We start from the raw sequence: 20216 nt of genomic DNA, 5'->3' as shown, positions 1-20216 counted from the left end.
CGTATTGTATATTGTGGGGATATCTCTACAGTTCTTTAAATGGCCTTTTTAAGTTTGACGGCGCATTGCATTCCTAAATCCTTTTTTTAAATGCAGTTTTCCGTAAGTTGATATTTTCAAAACTGAGTGCATTTTTCTCTGAAATTACTGAATCTATTTCCATGAAATTTTTATAGTGTTTTCAGAAGCCTGTGTTCTGCAAAGTAAACCTACGGGTTTATGAATATCACACACATATAACTTGAGAAAAATAAATATACTGTATATGTATTGAGAAAATGGGCAAATAATTGTTAATCAAAGTTCAATTTTTTTATATTTCTCTATGTGTGAAATATTTAACTAAATTTTGCTTTCGAATTTACAGTATACATTACTTGATAACTTAAAGGATATAAAATGTATATCAGTGAAGATTGTAGCAAGTAATGTGCACCTAAAGATTGAGGTACTACATTTAGCAAAGTGGGAAAACAGGTTATCAGTTAGGACCTTTCTTTTGCACTTGGATAAGAAAATTATTAATCGCACAGACATCACTACCCACTCCCCTTAAATAATAATGTCTTTGAAATAAATAAAAATTCCTCGATTAGTTCTAAATGTAACATTTTTGTGAGAGCGTATACCTCTTACTTTTGTTACCTTGAAAGATATTTATGCTTTCCGCATAGCTGACATTGGAAACACGTTAAATTTCACATCTGTAACATTTGGTTGCTAAGCAACACTACTAGGATTGCCGTGTTTTTATCACTCTTGCATCTGTTCACACAGAAAAGAAAGAAATATTGTCGTGGTCGACTTGGTTATGTCATACGAATTCGCCATGGAAACGGCAGTTGGCGACGCTTGGAGACAAATGAGCAACGATGTCCTCGTCTTAATACGTTACGTAATGCTTTGCAGCAAGCGAAAAGATAAGTGAAGTGCTTGGAACAATGAAGCGATGTGACAAGTACAGAGGATATAATAGTCGTCCTTAGCGAGCGTTGGCGGCTCTTATGGCATGTCTGCTGCCAAGTTCATGAAAATTGCCATGCGCGTTAGCCTGAAAGTCCAAGCCGTATGAATTGTATAAGAAGAGTAATTATAACAACGTAAACTGCAGCTATACTGTTCGTAACGAATACTTAATCCATCTGGCAGCTCTCAGCCACCAAAATATTAATTGTTCTGATGCTTCTCCACTTTAAATTCGCGATTTTCTACCGCTGATTCTGATGGAATAGGTCGTTGTGTTTTACTTCTGGAAGGTCGTGCTCGTGCCAACTGTTCTCAGTTCATTCGATATCCATTTTAAATTTATATAGTAGAGATGGGTAAAAAAGGTTGGAACAGTTTATTGGAAACTGTTTCACAATTGAAACTGTTTCGTATCGAAACAGTTTCGTGATATAACCTGTTCCAACTATTCCAAAGAGTGTTACACTGCTCCAGTGACAACTTCAACGTTCCACATGGTTCCAAGAGATAAATAATTCAGTTTCTAAACAGTTTTCCTCTTCTTTGTTGTCTGCAAAGGCCATGTGTAGAGCTATCATTGACCTCCAATCGAAAGTAGATATAATATCCATGTTCCACACGGCCTTCGTGCAACAGTAGCCTATGTAGGATCGCGCAATTTAGTTGTACGAATCATAGTCCCTAATAAATCTCCTAATTATTAGCTGTCCATTGATGCAGAATATGTTCATGGTGCACTGGCATAGTGTTAATTATTAATATACCGCGAAAAATATCATCGGCTAATATTGGTGTTAAACTCTCCTAGGGTTATATGCGTTATTTTTACTAAAATCGATTTATTTTGAATTATAGTTATTTACTGTACCCTTAATAGTAACCTACGAAAACTATCTTTCTTTGTCATAATACACTGAACAGGTGATTTAAAGACGATTCAAGGGCCTTGAAACATATTGCCGAAGCAGATGACAGGTTGACACAGAACACTTGGAAAAGTTGGCACTGATGTTGTAAACATATTTTTATGCTCGACCATGCCGAAATGTAGTAATTATACATCTGGTAGCAGACCTTTAATGCATGTCGTTAAAGTACACCTACTCATTAAAGGTCAGGTCTTTCAGCCAATGACGACTCAGGTTACAACTGTTGAGCCAATGACAGGTCAGCTTTCTACCGTTATAAAACCGCAAGTATCGATTATTCTCGGATATGCAATCGAAAGAGAATTAGCGAAAAGTCACGGAGGCTGGAAATCCAATACTGTCGCAGAAGGTTATGTTCTGTTACTATAATAATTAGCGTTAATTGTAAATAATATTCAAATAAATTCAATTTGTCATCTCGTTTTTCAATGTCTAATTTAATTTCAATGTTATCTCTGTAGGTTCTTATGGCCTAGCAAGGTCAATGTGAGCATCTGTTCCTCGGAAAAAATCAATAATTTCGCGTCTGCGCACATCACACAACATACGGGACATTGGCCAAGGTCATATACAAAGAAAATTAATAATATCAAGTTAGAAATATGGTCGAGCATAGAAAGTCGTATGAAACTCGCCTATAATGGTAATTAAGAAGCTCCTATGAAAATAATGAAACTCGCTTGCGCTCGTTTCATAAATATCCATACTCGCTTCTTAATTACCTTCATTATAGGCTCGTTGCATAATGTACTATTATGAAACTGTTTCTTTGAAACTTTTATTTTGGAACAGTTTCGTTCATGAAACAGTTACAGTCGAAACTGTTTCTTAAAAAGAATAGTTTATCCCATCTCTAGTATATAGGCCTAGCTTGCATTAATACATTGACGTTTTCATTACACACATGCCATGTGTCCCAACTCTGCTACAACAAAGGTGCCCGCAATCGTCATCGGTGTGAATTGTTTGAGAACGGAGCAATAGTCCGATTCACACGGGGATAGTTTACAGGAGTCAAGTGCTTGAAGCAAGTCGACTTTCCTTCGACTTTCCCCTTGTGATATGATCGAGACAGTCAATTTGTGACTTGGAGGTCAAGCAGAATTTGAGTTGACGACTCGCCAACTTTTGTGTCCACTTTCCCATCACGTGATCAACTTGACTCCACCATTTTCCCCGTGTGAATGCTAACTTGTAGCAAGTAGCAACTTGCAAGCAGATATTGTGGATAGTGTGTGATTGTTGAAATTAATAGCTAATTAATTTAGGTATCGAATTTGAGATTAATTTAACTTTCAAACCCCACATTTTAACAATTATTATTTCTGCTTACAAATCACTTGGATTTGTAATTCGAAATTATTCATGCAACCACCTGTTTTTAGGTTAGGCCTAGACCTGGTTAGAAACAAGTGGAATGTGCTACAATAATTTGGAATCCTCGTTGCAAAAACAATTTTCATTCTGTCGAGTTGATACAGACTAAATTCCTTTGGTTCCTGTATTATAAGATATTGAAAATACCTTGTTCATTCCGGGCCTCAACTACTTCGATTATTGAGATGAATTTATGGTTTCCATACGTTCAATGACAGAAGAATGACTTATTCGTGATATTTCTCAGAAAATTATGAAAAAAAAAAGATAAACCGATTCCGCTGAAATACTCAAACTAATTCCAGTTTATATCCCTGCAAATATATACAGAGTGAGCAAAATAAAACTGTTAAATAAATATATAATAAATTTTCAATCTTAAGACATACCAACTTGCAAATGTTTATTTGCTATTTAATAAGATATATGAACGTTTTCGCCGTTTGGGGCATCTTCAGATATAACAAAAACATATAATCTGAACCTATAATAATAATAAATTATGCAAATAACAAGAATAAAGAACAATGTATGTATGCAATGCATGAGATTCATGAGCTTTATGTATATCTGAAGATGCCCCAAACGGCGAAAACGTTCATATATCTTATTAAATAGCAAATAAACATTTGCAAGTTGATATGTCTTAAGATTGAAAATTTATTATATACTTATTTAATAATTCACTAGACATATTGAAATATAAAAATGAATTGCAAAAAAAATAAAACTGGCCCGTGGAAAATTTATATAAAATATATGAATTTATATCTATAAGATTCACGCGGAAATGACCCTGACAATGCAGGAAACAGTGATTTCGATGCATCTTCTGTGATGTAAATGTAAATATTACAGATTTTCCGGGCCAGTTTTATTTTGTCCACTCTGTAGAATAAATTTGGTATTTAATATCTCTAGAAAAAAGTATCACAACTTTTCACTTGTTTTGGCTCTACAATTTATTATCAATTTATAAAATTTCTTATTTTTTTTTGTCAATACTGAATAATTATAAGCTACATCTCTTTCATGTTTTCATTTCGTTTATTTCTATTGCTAATGAGTTGCATATACCTATTTTATAATTGCTGCTCATGTGAAACATTATCAATAATAAATTATAAGTTAAATTATTCATGTACAGTAGTGGCAAAAAAAAAAAACCCGGACCGAGCCTCGTAGCTGATTTTAGAGCCTTGTTCACAATGACAGCACAATAGAATGGTAACTAAAACTTTCGTGGTTCGAATCCTACCTGGGAAGGAAACTTTTTTTTGTTTCTTATTCAAATTTATTTCCAACACTTTTCGATTGCAGCGATATTTTACTACTTAATTAACTTATTATTCCCAGAACATGAATTTCACCAGCTTATTTTCTAATGACTTTCGAAATGGGCTACGTCAGCAGTCGAAATTACAACAATTTCAATAGATTACTCGCTATCTTGTTAATGCGGGCGTGGCATGCGCAGTGGCTCATTTCGGGGACTTCGATTATTCCGTCGGTCCCGGTTTTTTTGCCACTACTGTACATTTATGTGAAGAAGGTGCTTTGATGGACATCTAGCCTTTGCACTTTTCCATAAGTCATAATAAAAAATAATATAGGCCTACAGTATACATGACTCCTTCTATCAGCACACGAAGGGTAGCGTTGCAAGTCAATGTTCCTCATACGACTGTCTGGAGACTGTTGAAAGAATATCAATTGTATCCTTATCATTTGCAACGTGTACAGGCCCTGTCACCAGCAGATTACCCTGCACGAGTTAGGTTCTATCAGTGGTTCTTGCAGCAGTGTGGTGTAAATCCGAACTTTCCTGCCTTAGTATTATTTACAGATGAAGCACAGTTCACACGAGATGGCATAACGTTCCGATGAATTTCAATGTTGTGAAGGCCATAACTCGGAAATGAAGCATTTCCGGACACATGTTGTAATTAACTCTTTTGGGTGTTTAAAAATACGGGGCATAATTTCAGGTATGTATTTCCCACATGAAGACAATCAAAATAGTTAATTACAACATGTGTCCGGAAATGCTTCATTTCCGAGTTATGGCCTTCACAACATTGAAATTCATCGGAACGTTATGCCATCTCGTGTGAACTGTGCTTCATCTGTAAATAATACTAAGGCAGGAAAGTTCGGATTTACACCACACTGCTGCAAGAACCACTGACAGAACCTAACTCGTGCAGGGTAATCAGCTGGTGACAGGGCCTGTACACGTTGCAAATGATAAGGATACAATTGATATTCTTTCAACACTCTCCAGACAGTCGTATGAGGAACATTGACTTGCAACGCTACCCTTCGTGTGCTGATAGAAGGAGTCATGTTCACAGCCTCCAGAATCTCCTCCTGTACTTCTGGAGTTGTAGATCTTGGTCGTCCCCTTCCCAAACCAGGAGAGTTAAATTTTCCATACTCGCACAGACGGTAATGGAGACGTACAAATGTCTTCCTATCTGGACATTGTCGCTGTGGGTACCTCTCCTGGTAGAAACGACGAGCCAGCGCAGCATTGCCGTCCGCCTTACCGTAAATGAAGTGTATCTCTGCCAGCTCTTGATTTGAATACATGTTGCACAGTCTAACGCCTACACAACACTGAATGTAATCTTCGCCTCGGAATGAACTGTCAGAGTGCCCTCTTAATGTCTCCTTTGACGGCAACGACCTGCGGAAAGAAAAACGTTCCGGTGAATTTCAATGTTGTGAAGGCCATAACTCGGAAATAAAGCATTTCCGGACACATGTTGTAATGAACTATTTTGATTGTCTACATGTGGGAAATACATACCTGAAATTATGCCCCGTATTTTTGAAACACTCTGTATACACCTTATTGTAACATCTTTAGAGATGTACGAACTTCCGTGGAATATATACAGAACGAGAAATTCTTCAATAATAATACAAAAAATGAAAATTAAACAAGAGGTAATTATTACAGAAACTTGTTACGAAACTTAAAGAAAAGGTGTCCATAACATTAATGTAGAAGTGGTTCACAAAAAGATTTAAAAAAAAAAAAAAAACCTTAACAACGGTGTACCCCCAAGCATACTATATTCAGCCCGCGTTTTTTACGTGTGGAACATGGTTTCAAGTTTAGTGTCTCCGTGTGATCTCAAATATGATATCAAGTTTAGAGGCTTCAAGAACTTGACTCCTGTAAACTATCCCCGTGTGAGTAGATATAGAATTTTTCCTTTATTTATGAATAAATGAAACTTTTATATTATGCAGTGTGAATAAATTGATACTTCACATGACAGTCAGTGAATATTGAAGTTGGAGATGACACCTTTCCATATTTTAGGGGTTCTTTTCATCATGTGTTTGTGTATAGTTTATTGACTATTTTCGTGGGTAGGATTAAAATATCGTTCCTACATTGTACGGAAGAAGAGTGACATCTTCTTTGATATTAAAAGATTCACTGATAAATAATGAGTCAGTTAACACATTTCGATTTTCAAACAGTGAAGCAGCGATATGGAGTCAGTGGCTTATGAAATGCGATGCTAATTTTGCCTGGAAGTCAGGTACCTGGAAATAAAGGTTTACAATGTGTACGGTTATCAACATTACAGATTATTCTTAATGCCCTCTTTTGTAGTTTCAATAACTTTATTATTTTAGCATCGTTACCCCAAACTATTATTCCATACGTCAGATGGCTGTGGATATAAGCATAGTATACGGATTTTAGCACTTCAACACTAACATTTGTTTTTAATTTCCTTAACATAAAAATACCTTTGTTGAGTTTCTTTGATAGTATGTCAATATGCCAGTCCCATTTAAGTGTAGATTGTATATGCACTCCTAAAAATTTGACAGATTCTTTACAATTGATTCTATTGTTTAAGGAAAACTCTTAAGTTTTGTATCTTCACTTTGTTTAAGCAAAGAGAATTAGCTGAACACCAGTCTTCTATTTTTCGGTTGATTGCATCAAGATCATTAATAATTTTCAATCTATCATATCCAGTAATTGTTATAGCAAGATCATCCGCATATAAATATGACTATGATTATGAACTCTTTGAATTGCGCTTATGCGATCCAACAAGTCTTAGACAATGTTGTCAAATGACGAGAAATTTCTTGGTCCATGGGAAATTTACCTATTTTCAGGAAAGAAGGTAAAAATAAGGGAATTTTTATTTAAAAAACTGGAAATTATGTATTGTCGATTAGTAAAGGACCGAGAGAAAAAAACGCTTAAAATAGATTTTTTTATTTTTATTTTATTTAGTTATTTTACGACGCTGTATCAACATCTCAGGTTATTTAGCGTCTGAATGAAATGAAGGTGATAATGCCGATGAAGTGAGTCCGGGGTCCAGCACCGAAAGTTACCCAGCATTTGCTCGTATTGGGTTGAGGGAAAACCCGCGAAAAAAACCTCAACCAGTTAACTTTCCCCGACCGGGTTTCTTACCCGGGCCACCTGGTTCCGCGGCCAGACGCGCTGACCCTTACTCCACAGGTGTGGACCCTAGAATAGATTGCAACCTATAGTTCGGCTGCAGTTCGGAAAGAATCTATGTCAGACAATCATTATGTGTAATATAATTATTAATTTATTAATATTCAGACAATACAGAATGAAGCTATTAGTCAGATCAGAGATTAAAAACTACTGTATATGTTTTTCCTATCACATAAATAGGAATCTCAGCCGTCTCATGAACAGGTTGTCTCATATTCGAAGTGCCATCATTATATTTCCGAACTACACTTATATTTATCGTACCGTTAAAGATGCAATCAGGTGTCATTGAAGATCATTGCTTCCATGTCTGTCGACTCAGTATCTCAAACAGCATCAGATTGTCTATAAGAAGTGAGCTTCTACACTTGATTTTGTGCAACCATGTCAAGGGCCATTTTTCCTGATATCTCTTCATATACGCCTTATGGCTAGTTTTCTTCTCTGACTTTCGAGTGATGCATTTAGTATAAACTCCAGACGTTTCTTTGATTCTAGATAATTTCTCCGTTTCGTATGTCCAGTGTGTTGCCTACATTCGGGGCAGTCCGGAAAGTTATTGATTGTTCCTTGTACATACAGTGCAGTTATTGTCAGCGCATTTCGAACTGGCGGATCAAGGTCAAGCAATGGACTGCATTTGCCAGGCGTGCTTACTCCATTCCTGGACCATTCTCCTCAACTAAAGTTAGCTGGGACAGCCGGGATTACCAGTGCTTCAGTTCACAGTTTTCAGTTCAGTGACTCGTGCGTGATTTGTACTTTTGTACGTGACCTTGATCAGCCAGTTCGAAATGCGCTGAGTATAGTTGAATGGCCTAGCCAAATTATTATAGGCGATCATGTTTGCCTACGAGTTACATAGTATGTAGATGTAAAATAACAGGGTAGCTGTTGTGAATATATTTTATAAATAGTTCCAGATAATGCATTTATAACCATTCCTATATATCTTCACCAGTGGCGATTCTAGTAACTGAAGAATACGCTATAGTCTTGACAACAGTCGAACAGAATTTGGACGTCAGCCCTGTGTGCAAATTCACATCGTATGTTCACAATAAGCTCCTTCCTGCTCTGAACACAATGTAACTCTCCACATAAGCCCTTCTCGCACCCTCGGCAACATTTAAGGTGTTATAGTTTCACTTGCTGCACTAACTCTGTTTATCAAGTCATACCTTTCAGCAGGTAACTAGTGGTAAACACGATCTTGGAAGGAAACCCCATTCAAATAGACTATTGTAGTTAAATCCGGGGATCTCGGAGGACATTCTTTTAAAGTACCATATAGTCCTATCCATGTGCCGGGATAAAGTCCATTTAATATAGTAGGCCTATGGGTCATTCATACCACGTGAACGGGATGACCATCTTGTTAAAACAGCATGTTTCAGATGACACATCCTCTAATAGATTGTTATCCAACTTTTTGTCAAGAAATGGAGAGTAGGTTGCACCATCGACATTCTCTTTGATTAGATAGGGGGAATGACTCGGTTGTCAACTATACCCATCCAAACATTGATGATGAAACGACTTGGATGTGCAGTTATTTCCGGCAATAAGGGTTGTGGTCGACAGAGTGGTGTTTGTTATGGCGGCTGATGCTCCCATCACTTCCAGACGAACATATATCAGTCCATAAAATTATTCTTAAGAAGCCATCATCACCAATATCTTCTACGTGAACCCAAACATGTTCACCTGTGATAATCTGAATAGGCCACCCAGCCAACTCTTCTGTATGTACAGCTGGCGCCAGCGTTTTTGGCGTTTGTCCTAGAGTATAGTGCCCAGATTGTGAGCATGTTGCTAGTGCTAGTAGAGAATGGTACCACTTCGTACACGACACATCAGCCATTTGCCAAACACAGTTGTCAGACTGACTGCGGCAAAGGTAAAACACTCGCACTTAACGTTCCCATTACTTATTTTACACGCCAAAAACGGTGACGCCGACTGTATTTGAGACAACCTGTATTGCTTATTGCTGTGTTGTAAATGCAATTCTAAGAGCATGACTTTCAAAACACAGCAATTATTTTGCATCAAGCATGTTCGTAACTTGCTTGTTTCAACTTATGCAATATATGAAACATAATACTTCCCACATGAAGAGTCAATAGCATATGATTTGCAGCATATGTAATTGTTTCACATTTCATTCTGTGTTCAATTTTTAACATTTATGATAAAATGCAATACCGTTGGGTGATTACTTGACATATGTATATGTAATTCTCAATAGCAGAATTTTTAAAACATAGTAATTATTTAGCATTAAGCATGTTCGTAACTTGCTTGTTTCAATTTATGCATTACATGGAACACAATACTTCCACATGAAAATTCAATAATATATTTAATTATTTCACGTCATAATTTAATTTGTGTCCAGTCTTAACATTTATGATAAACTGAAAATATTGTTCATATAAACAGCTGAGTCAGTGCACATCTAATTATAATATAACATTTATCTAGTCAAGCGGTAACCATGTTTGTTTGCCCGAATATTACTTCATTCAACTTATATTTGTAATTAGTATTCAGTGTGTATGACATGACACTTATGACAAATAATTGCCGAAAACGTTAATCCAATCAATAAATGTGACATAGTTAATAATATAAGACTACACATTACTTGATAAGCAAGAAGACGGACTCATTTAACCTATATTCACTCTAATGTTTAGTTCTTTAGAATTACAGTTGTTCACATTGGGATTATCTTGTCGCATACAATTCGTGATAATAGTTATCCTCAGGTAATTTAAAATCGCTTTTTAAATTCGTGTTTGTTGTCATTAGTTAATTATTTCTCTATCTTCTGTCTCGAAATAATAATCATGACAACTAACATTAGTTAATCTCAATTAAATTACCAGAAAACTATCAGCACTCGTATTATAGAAGATGCAACGTTTATAGTCACTGTACGAGTATAGTATAAGACTGATTTCTCAATACCCGTGATGCTCTTTTGTTTATATACCTACTGTATTATTGAATATGTACAAAAAATATGAGAAATTGTATAGTAAATTATGTGTATTTAAGGTCTTAACTGCATCTATAATAATAATAATAATAATAATAATAATAACAATAATAATAATAATAATCTTCTTCACTTCCTGGTTTAGGCATTAATTGCCTGTTCCGTCTTCACTAATAGATCTAGGACCATCTCTTCCGAGGACGTCCAACATCTCTTCTTCCTCTTGGGAAGTAGTTTTGTATTCTCTTTGGTAATCTACTCTCTGCCATTCTTTCTATATGTTCTTTCCATTGTTCCTTATTGTTAGTTATCTTTTCTTTTATGGAGTAGATTTGCGCGATCAGAGGAAAACACAATTACTCATATTCTTCACAATAATAATAATAATAATAATAATAATAATAATAATAATAATAATAATAATAATAATCCGTGGCGCTACAGCCTGCGAAGGGCCTAGACCGACCAACCGGCTGCTGGCCTCACGTCCACATGCCGAAGCAGAGGTGGACGATCATCCAACCAAAATGGAGGTATTGTGTGGTTAGCACGATGATTATCCCAGCCGTTATAGCTGGCGTTCGCAACCGGATTTCGCTACCTATCGTAGCTCCCCAAGTGCATCACGATGCTGGGTGGGCACTGGTCCCATACACTGGCCGAAATTTCATGAGAAAATTTCTTCCCCCATGAGGACTCGAAGCAGCGCGCATTCCGTAACGCGAGTCCTAGGCAAGATGCCTTAGACCACGACGCCACGGCGCGGGGCAATAATAATAATAATAATAATAATAATAATAATAATAATAATAATAATATAGTAGCCCTATATTCCCATCAGCAATTTTAGAATGGCTGGCCGCGAATTTCCAAGCATAATAAATGGTCTCTTTATCCTAAACTGCTGGTATGGTTTTCATCCGTCAAGAACTGTTGAGTGATATTTCAATATTTTAGGTTACTAATTTGGTATCAAATATTTTTTGCGGGACGTGTCATAATATATTTATAACGTTCTCACATTGTACAGTACAAGAGAGAAGAGTGGCATCAGTTGTGTTAGAAATATCCATGGCAATTAATTATCTAGTTAGCGCTGTTCGATTCTCAGTGAAGCGGCGATCTGGAAGCAATTGTTTTTATCATCTCGTAATCGTATATTAGCGAGCGGGAAGTGAAGTAATTGAAAATGTCAAGAAACAATTGCCGGCTGCGCCTCGTTACCACGACAACCGTCGCTCGCGGAATCGCAGCGTTCTGTAACGCAGGCCGTTGGGGACGAATATAGATCTGACCTAAGGATAGCATTTTTCTGAGAAGCTGTGCTTAGTTCATTGATGAAAACTTTTATTCTGTTTTTTTAGCACATGTGTGTGAAATATACGGTACTTGTCGTAATTGAGGTATGGCTGTACATTATGGCCCGATTGAAGCCGCCGGGAAGACACGAACATTGCCGAACAAGAAACTGCTATAATACGCTAAGGTTGTGATTTAATTCGGTGCAGCAGTGAAGTTAGTTCGCCGCTTGCCGTTGACCGGTACGGTTTGAAAGCGCAGGAGTCGACCCGAACAAAAGATATACGCCGCGAACTATGAAGCTCATTTACAAATAAATTGGTTATGCTCCGAGTTTTGAAATAAGTGCGGGGAAAACGATTGTAAAGGTTGATAAATTGCTAAAGAAATTAGAAATAACTTGTTAATTGAATTTCGGATCTTCAAGAACGTTTTCTTCGAAAATTCCAGTGTTGAATCTTGTCGAAAACCAGTGTCCACAGAAGTAATTTCACATCTTTCGGAGAATCTTACATAAATTTAACCCTAAAAAATGAATACTTTAAAAGTTTTTGACAGTTAAGTTACAAATTCAGTTGAAAGATATAGAGCTCTTGAAACAAGTGATATTTTGAGTGTTCTGTGTATCATGTTGTTTGTCAGCTAAATGTTGACCAGCAATGCGTCGCCAGCTAAACTCTAATTTCCATTAATCAGAGTGGACATATTTTGTATTAGCTGAGAAGAGAGAAACAAAAATTTCGCCATGAGGGATTTCACATTGGTTGTGGTTTCTATGGCAACAATGCTGGGAATGTTGGAACTAACATCCGCTCAAGGTAAAAATTTTTGTGTTTAAACAGTAAATTTTAGTTGTGTAGTTGTGTGAAATGCATGTTGATTTTGTTGTGCACAAGTGTTTTGGGTTAAATTACTTGTTGGAGGTGGGTGCAAACTGTGTGTAAATCACTTTCGCATTTCGTTAGAAACAGGTTTTTTGTGTACAGTGTAATAATGCAGATAGATGAACACTCGTGGCAATTCCATTAGCTTGCCTGTAATGAGATTTAATGTCATAGATCCGTCCTATTCCCTATCGGCGCGAAAATACATCAATAACTTCTCAGAAAAGGAATAGTGTTCGATCTCGGGAAAATACTTTTTAGGTTTCTAGGTAGAGTAGAATATGCAACAGTGAAACAGATTTGCTTCAAAGTAGGCCTACTTTCTTTTTATATTATTTCTGAAATCCAATTTTAATCCACTTTATTTATTACAGAAGAAAATAATTAAAATATGTCTTCATAAACCTATTGATTTTCCATCTCAAAATTTGTTTTCAGACTTTAATGTACGTAACGTAAGACAAATTTATTATATTGTATTAATAAAATTCATACATTAAAATCGAAATAATTTTGAATTGTATTCTCATAGTTATGAAACAAAAGGTATGAATTCTTTAAGATTGTTTGAACCAAAATGCAACACTGTTACAGTATTTAATCATAGTAGTAATTGAGGCCCAAGACACAACACAGAACTGCACGCATTGTATTCTTGACCTGACATAATTAGGAACATTAAATCCAAACGTTTGAGATGGGCAGGGCATGTAGAACGTATGGGCGAATCCAGAAATGCATATAGAGTGTTAGTTGGGAGACCGGAGGGAAAAAGACCTTTAGGGAGGCCGAGACGTAGATGGGAGGATGATATTAAAATGGATTCGAGGGAGGTGGGGTATGATGATAGAGACTGGATTAATCTTGCACAGGATAGGGGCCGCTGGCGGGCTTATGTGAGGGCGGCAGTGAACCTCCGGGTTCCTTAAAAGCCATTTGTAAGTAAGTAAGTAATTGAGGCCCAAGAATATATAACAAGTTTATATTTAAATATCCTAATCTTGTCAATTCTAATAGTTCTAGTATTAAATTTAAAAAGTTATGTATGGGTTTTATAAAAATTGAAAAATTGTAAATTTAAATTTATATACTGTAATTGCATAGCAGACATAAGACAAATTGTATTGTGTAATTATTAATTTCAATTCAGGAATCCGCCCCTGAGCACGAGTTCTACTCTCTCAGGGGCAAGCTAAAGTTTTGCTGTATATATTATATTTTGTGTTACAATTATTAGCAAAATAATAAATAAATAAATAAATAAATGCTGCATAAATTATTGTGTCACCATAACGATAGATAAAATAGCACGTCAAAAATGACAGTTTTCACAAATGGTGTCGTATTGAAATTCATTGACTGGCCCTACATAATTTTGTAATTACATTAATATAATGTTTTTTGTCAGGCTACATGATAGAGACCTGTATAGGCTATAGGTAGATTGTCATGGTGTTTTAATAATAATAATAATAATAATAATAATACATACGGCTTTTAAGAAACCCGGAGGTTCATTGCCGCCCTTACATAAGCCCGCCCTCGGTCTCTATTCTGAGCAAGATCAATCCACTCCCTAGTATCATATCCCACCTCCCTCATATCCATTTTAATATTATCCTCCCATCTACATCTCGGCCTCCCCAAAGCTCTTTTTCCCTCCGGCCTCCCAACTAACAATCTGTATGCATTTCTGGATTCCCCCATACATGCTGCATGTCCTGCCCATCTCAAACGTCTGGATTTAATGTTTCTAATTATGTCAGGTCAAGAATGCAATGCGTGCAGTTCTGCATTATTATTATTATTATTATTATTATTATTATTATTATTATTATTATTAGTGCATTGTTCCCTGTATTGCTAATATTTTTATATCTGCTATGTGGGTGTTCTTATACTGGTTGAGTGATAGAGAAGGACTTATGGCCATAACTCCGCCTGTGGTCAAACATATCTTTGGTAGGAGGCTGCAGGGTTGCAGGCGGGAAAATCTCAGTCTCATTACTTTATTGTCCAACCTCGTACATTTTATCAGCAACTAGTCGGTTACGAACTTTTGTTTTCATCAAGTTAATTTTAGGAAATACAAGTTCGCGTGTAGCACATGAATGAGTGTGGGTCAATAAAATTATCGCTTAATAAGAGATAATTCTACGGACATTATCGTACATCGTAAGAGAGTAAAAACTATCGTACAAAACGATAATTATCGTATTAGATGATACCACTGGTCAGGCTGTCGCATTTTCCTGGGGTTTGTGATGTGAATAAATTGTACTAGTGGCTTGTGCAGCAAATGCTGCAAACTAAGTTCATTATACGTTCAAATAAAAATTTTTCAGACTTATTTTCAATGAAAAATACCAGACATTTTGAAAGTTATTTGCTTTCATAATAATGAAACATACTCCCTCTGAATGGTTTTTATGTCCAATACTTTTTCTTGAACCTATGTATCCTGTGTCTCTTGAGTTTCAACGCGAAAACGAAAGTAACAATGAAAGGGGGATCATGTGGGTGTAAGGCAATAGCTATTTCAGGTCATAGTGGGTTGTAAAAGTCAGGTTTGCTATGCTTTCGAACAATAGATACAGCATTTTGGTATAGCTGCTGCATGTAGAGATTGAAATGTAGAGGGTAAAATCATTTTATCCTGCTAAGAGATCTTGCTGAAATGATCGAGAGAATACAACATTTTGTAGGCCTCTTATTTTATCAGTAAATAATACCGTCTTTCCTTAGGAGCTGTAATTTTTGCGCTCTCTCGAGCCAATACTGAAAAGAATGACGCATATAAATATCTACACCACACCGCCATTAAGTATATGAAAAAGACCCAACCCCACTTGATTAATAACTATAAAAATATTTGTTTTTAATAACAATATTATTATCTTACGTAAGTTTTATATATGTATATATAATAGCCGCCACTTAGTAAATTATAGAATTGAAGATCTAATTTAACACATTCTCTATATCTACTGTAATGAAATTTCATTTCTAATGGTAATAATGTCATCAAACCACCTCAAGTTTTGTAGATTTTAGCTGTACTCAGAAAATTACACACCGCAGAATCAGACCTGTAAATTAGCGAGTTTTCAAGTTTTTAATAACCAATTGAATTTGAACTCTAAATATCTCAACAATCCTGCAGGTCATGGCCTTCGGGTAATTAGCTATTGTTTATTGTAGTGTGTGTTTTGTTTCATACTGAAATCATGGCCCAGCTGAAATGCAATTAGTTCTCAAAACTGAAGAAAGATGGATTTTGGAAAATAGGAAAATAATGTAGGAAAATTGATATTTCACTGAAAACTACTATTTTTCCGAAAAACTTTGGGTTCCAAGCTTCAAAATGAGGGGTCATTTATTAAAATCCGTTCAGCCGTTTTCCCGTAATTTACATTACCAGTTCAAATTATATATATGATTGAATTGACGTTTCGTAGGAGCTTTAAATAGACCACAACAATATTAATTAATTTGCTTTATAGCAAGCCTCATCAAGCAATATATGGACGGATAGGAATGAGATTATTTCAGAGAAATACTGCACCAAATTTTGCGAAATAGTTAAATTTGATATCTCTATCGTTATTGTAATGCTGCTGCAGTTGAGCTTGTTTTTAGTAATTTGGAGAGATGCGAAATATAATCTGAAATAATTTATAACAGCTGTAGAATGTGAAAGTTATTTCCGATAGAATATTACAGAGTGATATACGAAAATGGGAATAATTTTCCAAATGCGGCAACTATTGATGAGAATTAGACAGTCAAAAGACATTAATAACTTCGGTGACAGCAAAAAACTGCTACTAGATCAAAAAGTACAAGTACATTCTAAAACTCGGCCTAGGATGACGGACATAAAATGGGGATAAAATCCATCTAGCATGCCTTCATTTTGTAGCGAAGTAAAGCTGAAAGTCCCGTGTCGTAGAAATACGGTTAAAAGTTTTTGCAATCACGATAAATGCGAAATCTGCCTAAAGACTGTCAAATAAGTAATTTTATAATTTCAAGGGAAAAATTGTTCCAGGGTCCGGTATCGAACTCAAGTAACACAAACTTTCCAATTATGGGGATGAAATTATATAAGAAGCTCCCCAGTCAATATTATAAGTTACCAATAGCTTCAAAACTAGAGTTTACAATTGGTTATTAAATAATCCTTTTTATTCTGTTGCTGAGTTTTTCAACACAAACTTGTATAAAATTGTTTTTAATAAATACCGTACGTTTAATTGCAATTAGTTACAATTAATACATTAAGGGTGAACTGTTTTCTGTAATTTAAAAGTTTCAAATTGTTTCATGTTTTCATTGTATTATTTAAATTTTTACTGTTTTTATTAGCGCTTTCTAAATAATAATAATATCCGTTACAAGAGCGGTATGTTGAAGTTTTCATGTTCGAGGAAAAGTTTGAAAAAGCGAAACGTAGTACCGCTCATGAATCGTACATTATTTTGTGCGAAGATCGTTTATTACATACCTGAAAGAGGAATTTCTAATTAGTTGCAATGGTTTCTGTTCATCTTGGTTTCTGTTCAATGACGGCAAATTTGCAAAACAAAAATATCTATCTTCAACATTGTTGCTTTAAAATGTTTTCTGTGTTTACTATTCTCCAGCAGGCCGTGATATACGTCTGTCTTTTTTCCCCCCAGTCTATAAATGTGAACTTAAAACAAACGGTAAGGTTATGTAATAATTTATTTTTCATTTTAATATTTTAACAATATTATTTATATAATATATTGCAGTAATAACATCGGCAAGTTTAATTTTGCCGGTCAAGGAGATGTTTAAAAATAGAAAATATCTTTGACATTAATTCTGCACATTGAAATTAATTGTTACATTTGTGCAGTTATTCAGGGTCACTGGAGCACCACCACCAGTTTTTTCTATTTTTTTCAACTTCAAGATCCACATCTCCTTCGTTCAAAGTAGCCGTCATGATGAGTCTGGAATCTTGTTGATTTTTTCACGGCTTCCTTAATGTTACTTGCATCACGAATGCAGTAACTTTAGTGGAGTTGTAGAGTTTACTTAATTTTTGCAAATATTTAAAAAACAATAATTAACAATGCAATTTAGGTGAAATTGCAGTAGTAAGTTTCCAATTTATAATTATTACTGTATTGAACGTCTCTAAAAATAATATGTTAAAAGCCTAAAGTAGTAAAATCAATATATCACTTAAGCGGTAAGAAGAGGGAAATTGTTATGTGTTAGGTTGGGAATACTGAATGTGGAATTTTGGACTTTCCGCGGATTGGTTGTGCGGAAACCAAGCAAATACGCACGATCTCGCACAAATATATATATATATATATATATTTTTTTTTTCAATGTATTTTGACGAAGACTAAAACTGTATGCCTAATGGTGAAAATGAATTGAATTGATACCTTTGGCTGAGCGCACCAACGCTCTACCGACTGAGCTACCCAGGAACTGTACCAGACCCGGGGTTCTATACCTGGACCTGGAACAATTTTTCCCTTGAGATTATCAAGTCAGCTTTTCAGGAAGCTATACCTGAAAGTCATATTTGATTATAATATGAGGTCCATTGGAAGTCAGCTCTTGATTCTGCTGGGAAATGTAGACTTTCTTTTCCGAGAGGGTTGTGGACGGCGCCTGGAATATTTTCTAGGTTGTTATGGAACTTCTTAGCTTGTGAATGAATATACTGTTGTTACATGTTAGGAAAGGTAGATAAACGCTTCCCTAACCTTTCGGCTATGTGTGTTCCATTTAGGAGTTATGCATGATATACTTTGAGAAAGGAACATAGGTTAAGGGTTTTTGAGAATAAGGTGCTTAGGAAAATATTTGGGACTAAGAGGGATGAAGTTACAGGAGAATGGAGAAAGTTATACGACACAGAACTGTACGCATTGTATTCTTCATCTGATATAATTAGGAACATTAAATCCAGACGTTTGAGATGAGTAGGGCATGTAGCACGTATGGGCGAATCCAGAAATGCATATAGAGTGTTAGTTGGGAGTCCAGAGGGAAAAAGACCTTTAGGGAGTCCAAGACGTAGATGGGAAGATAATATTAAAATGGATTTGAGGGAGGTGGGATATGATGATAGAGAATGGATTAATCTTGCTCAGGATAGGGACCAATGGCGGGCTTATGTGAGGGCGGCAATGAACCTCCGGGTTCCCTAAAAGCCAATAAGTAAGTAAGTATAAAAAATGTGACTACTCGAATGGCTAGATGTTGTAAAATCAATGTATTTTTTTAAAGTATTAACCTGTGTTAAATGTTTATGGATATTCTGGAATGAAACAAATATGTACATATTTGCTCTGGTTTGAGAAAAGAAAAAAAAGAGGAATTTTTGTTATTATTATTCTGTGTAGAGAATAACAAATTTATTTTTCGACGTAAAAACCATAGAATGTAAAATAAAATATGAACTGATACACTGTATGGAGTCAAACTTCTGGATGTGTTTAATTGAATTAGAGATTTCATTTTGTTTCTTTTAGTCAGGAGCGATAGAATATGACTGACAAGCATATTTTCTGTTGAAATGACCCGTGTTTAATACGTAGTCTGGACAGTTCTTGTTTGCCCTTACATACAGCGTTTATTTGCATTACTGCAGTTCCCTCAGGACTTTCCCGGTCTCGCACACTAAGCTAATACTGTGTAATGTGCCCAACAAACTTCTACGAGTATATTTGACCAGCTACTTCAGCCGAACAATATTCAAAATATATACAGCATATAATGAAAGTTAATTCAGTTTAAAATTCCGTAATAATCTTACGCCTATAGTAAAATTTCACTATTCGGACTGGTTCTCTTTTGTCACCCAGACGGTCCGAGTTCTATCCCCGATCAGGTCGTGATGGAATTTATGGTCAACAAAGCGGACTTTGCAAAGGGTTTTTCCAGTTCTCCCGTTTCCTTTTATCATTCACTCACACTCTTCACGTCCTTCTCATTTCATCTATCATCGGCAATAGTAAAAATAGGCCGGCGTGAAATCTTGGGGGTAGTATAGCCAGAAGGCTTTGTGTTGGACATATCTTCTTTGCACGCGGCAATATTTGTAATGTCAAGCGAGGTTGTCGCATTTTCGTTCAAAAGATAATCCCTGGTTACAATTATTGATTTCTACCACCACCCGCAGTGAATTCATTTTAAGCTGTAAGATCACTTTCAATTAAAACAGAAATTATAATTACTAACCTTTT

At 35.7% G+C, this 20216-nt stretch overlaps 1 protein-coding gene across 32 annotated transcripts in view; it reads left to right on the top strand.

Moving 5' to 3' along the window:
* The window catches only part of trol (terribly reduced optic lobes), a 1501851-nt gene that overhangs the window by 799925 nt on the left and 681710 nt on the right, over positions 1–20216 (top strand). For 7 of the 32 annotated variants that reach the window (XM_069836018.1, XM_069836017.1, XM_069836016.1 and 4 more), the window contains exon 1: positions 12315–12909. The exons of the other annotated variants lie outside the window; for them this stretch is intronic. In XM_069836018.1, the coding sequence (XP_069692119.1) occupies positions 12837–12909 (73 nt within the window). In that variant the 5' untranslated portion in view covers positions 12315–12836. Of the gene's footprint in view, positions 1–12314; positions 12910–20216 lie in introns of those variants that run through there. 32 annotated transcript variants of the gene reach the window in all.

This window comes from Periplaneta americana, chromosome 9, assembly GCF_040183065.1.
Source record: "Periplaneta americana isolate PAMFEO1 chromosome 9, P.americana_PAMFEO1_priV1, whole genome shotgun sequence".
Classification (NCBI taxonomy): Eukaryota; Metazoa; Arthropoda; class Insecta; order Blattodea; family Blattidae; genus Periplaneta; species Periplaneta americana.
The sequence above is the reverse complement of the archived record's forward strand: the minus strand, read 5'-3'. Positions and strand labels throughout refer to the sequence as shown.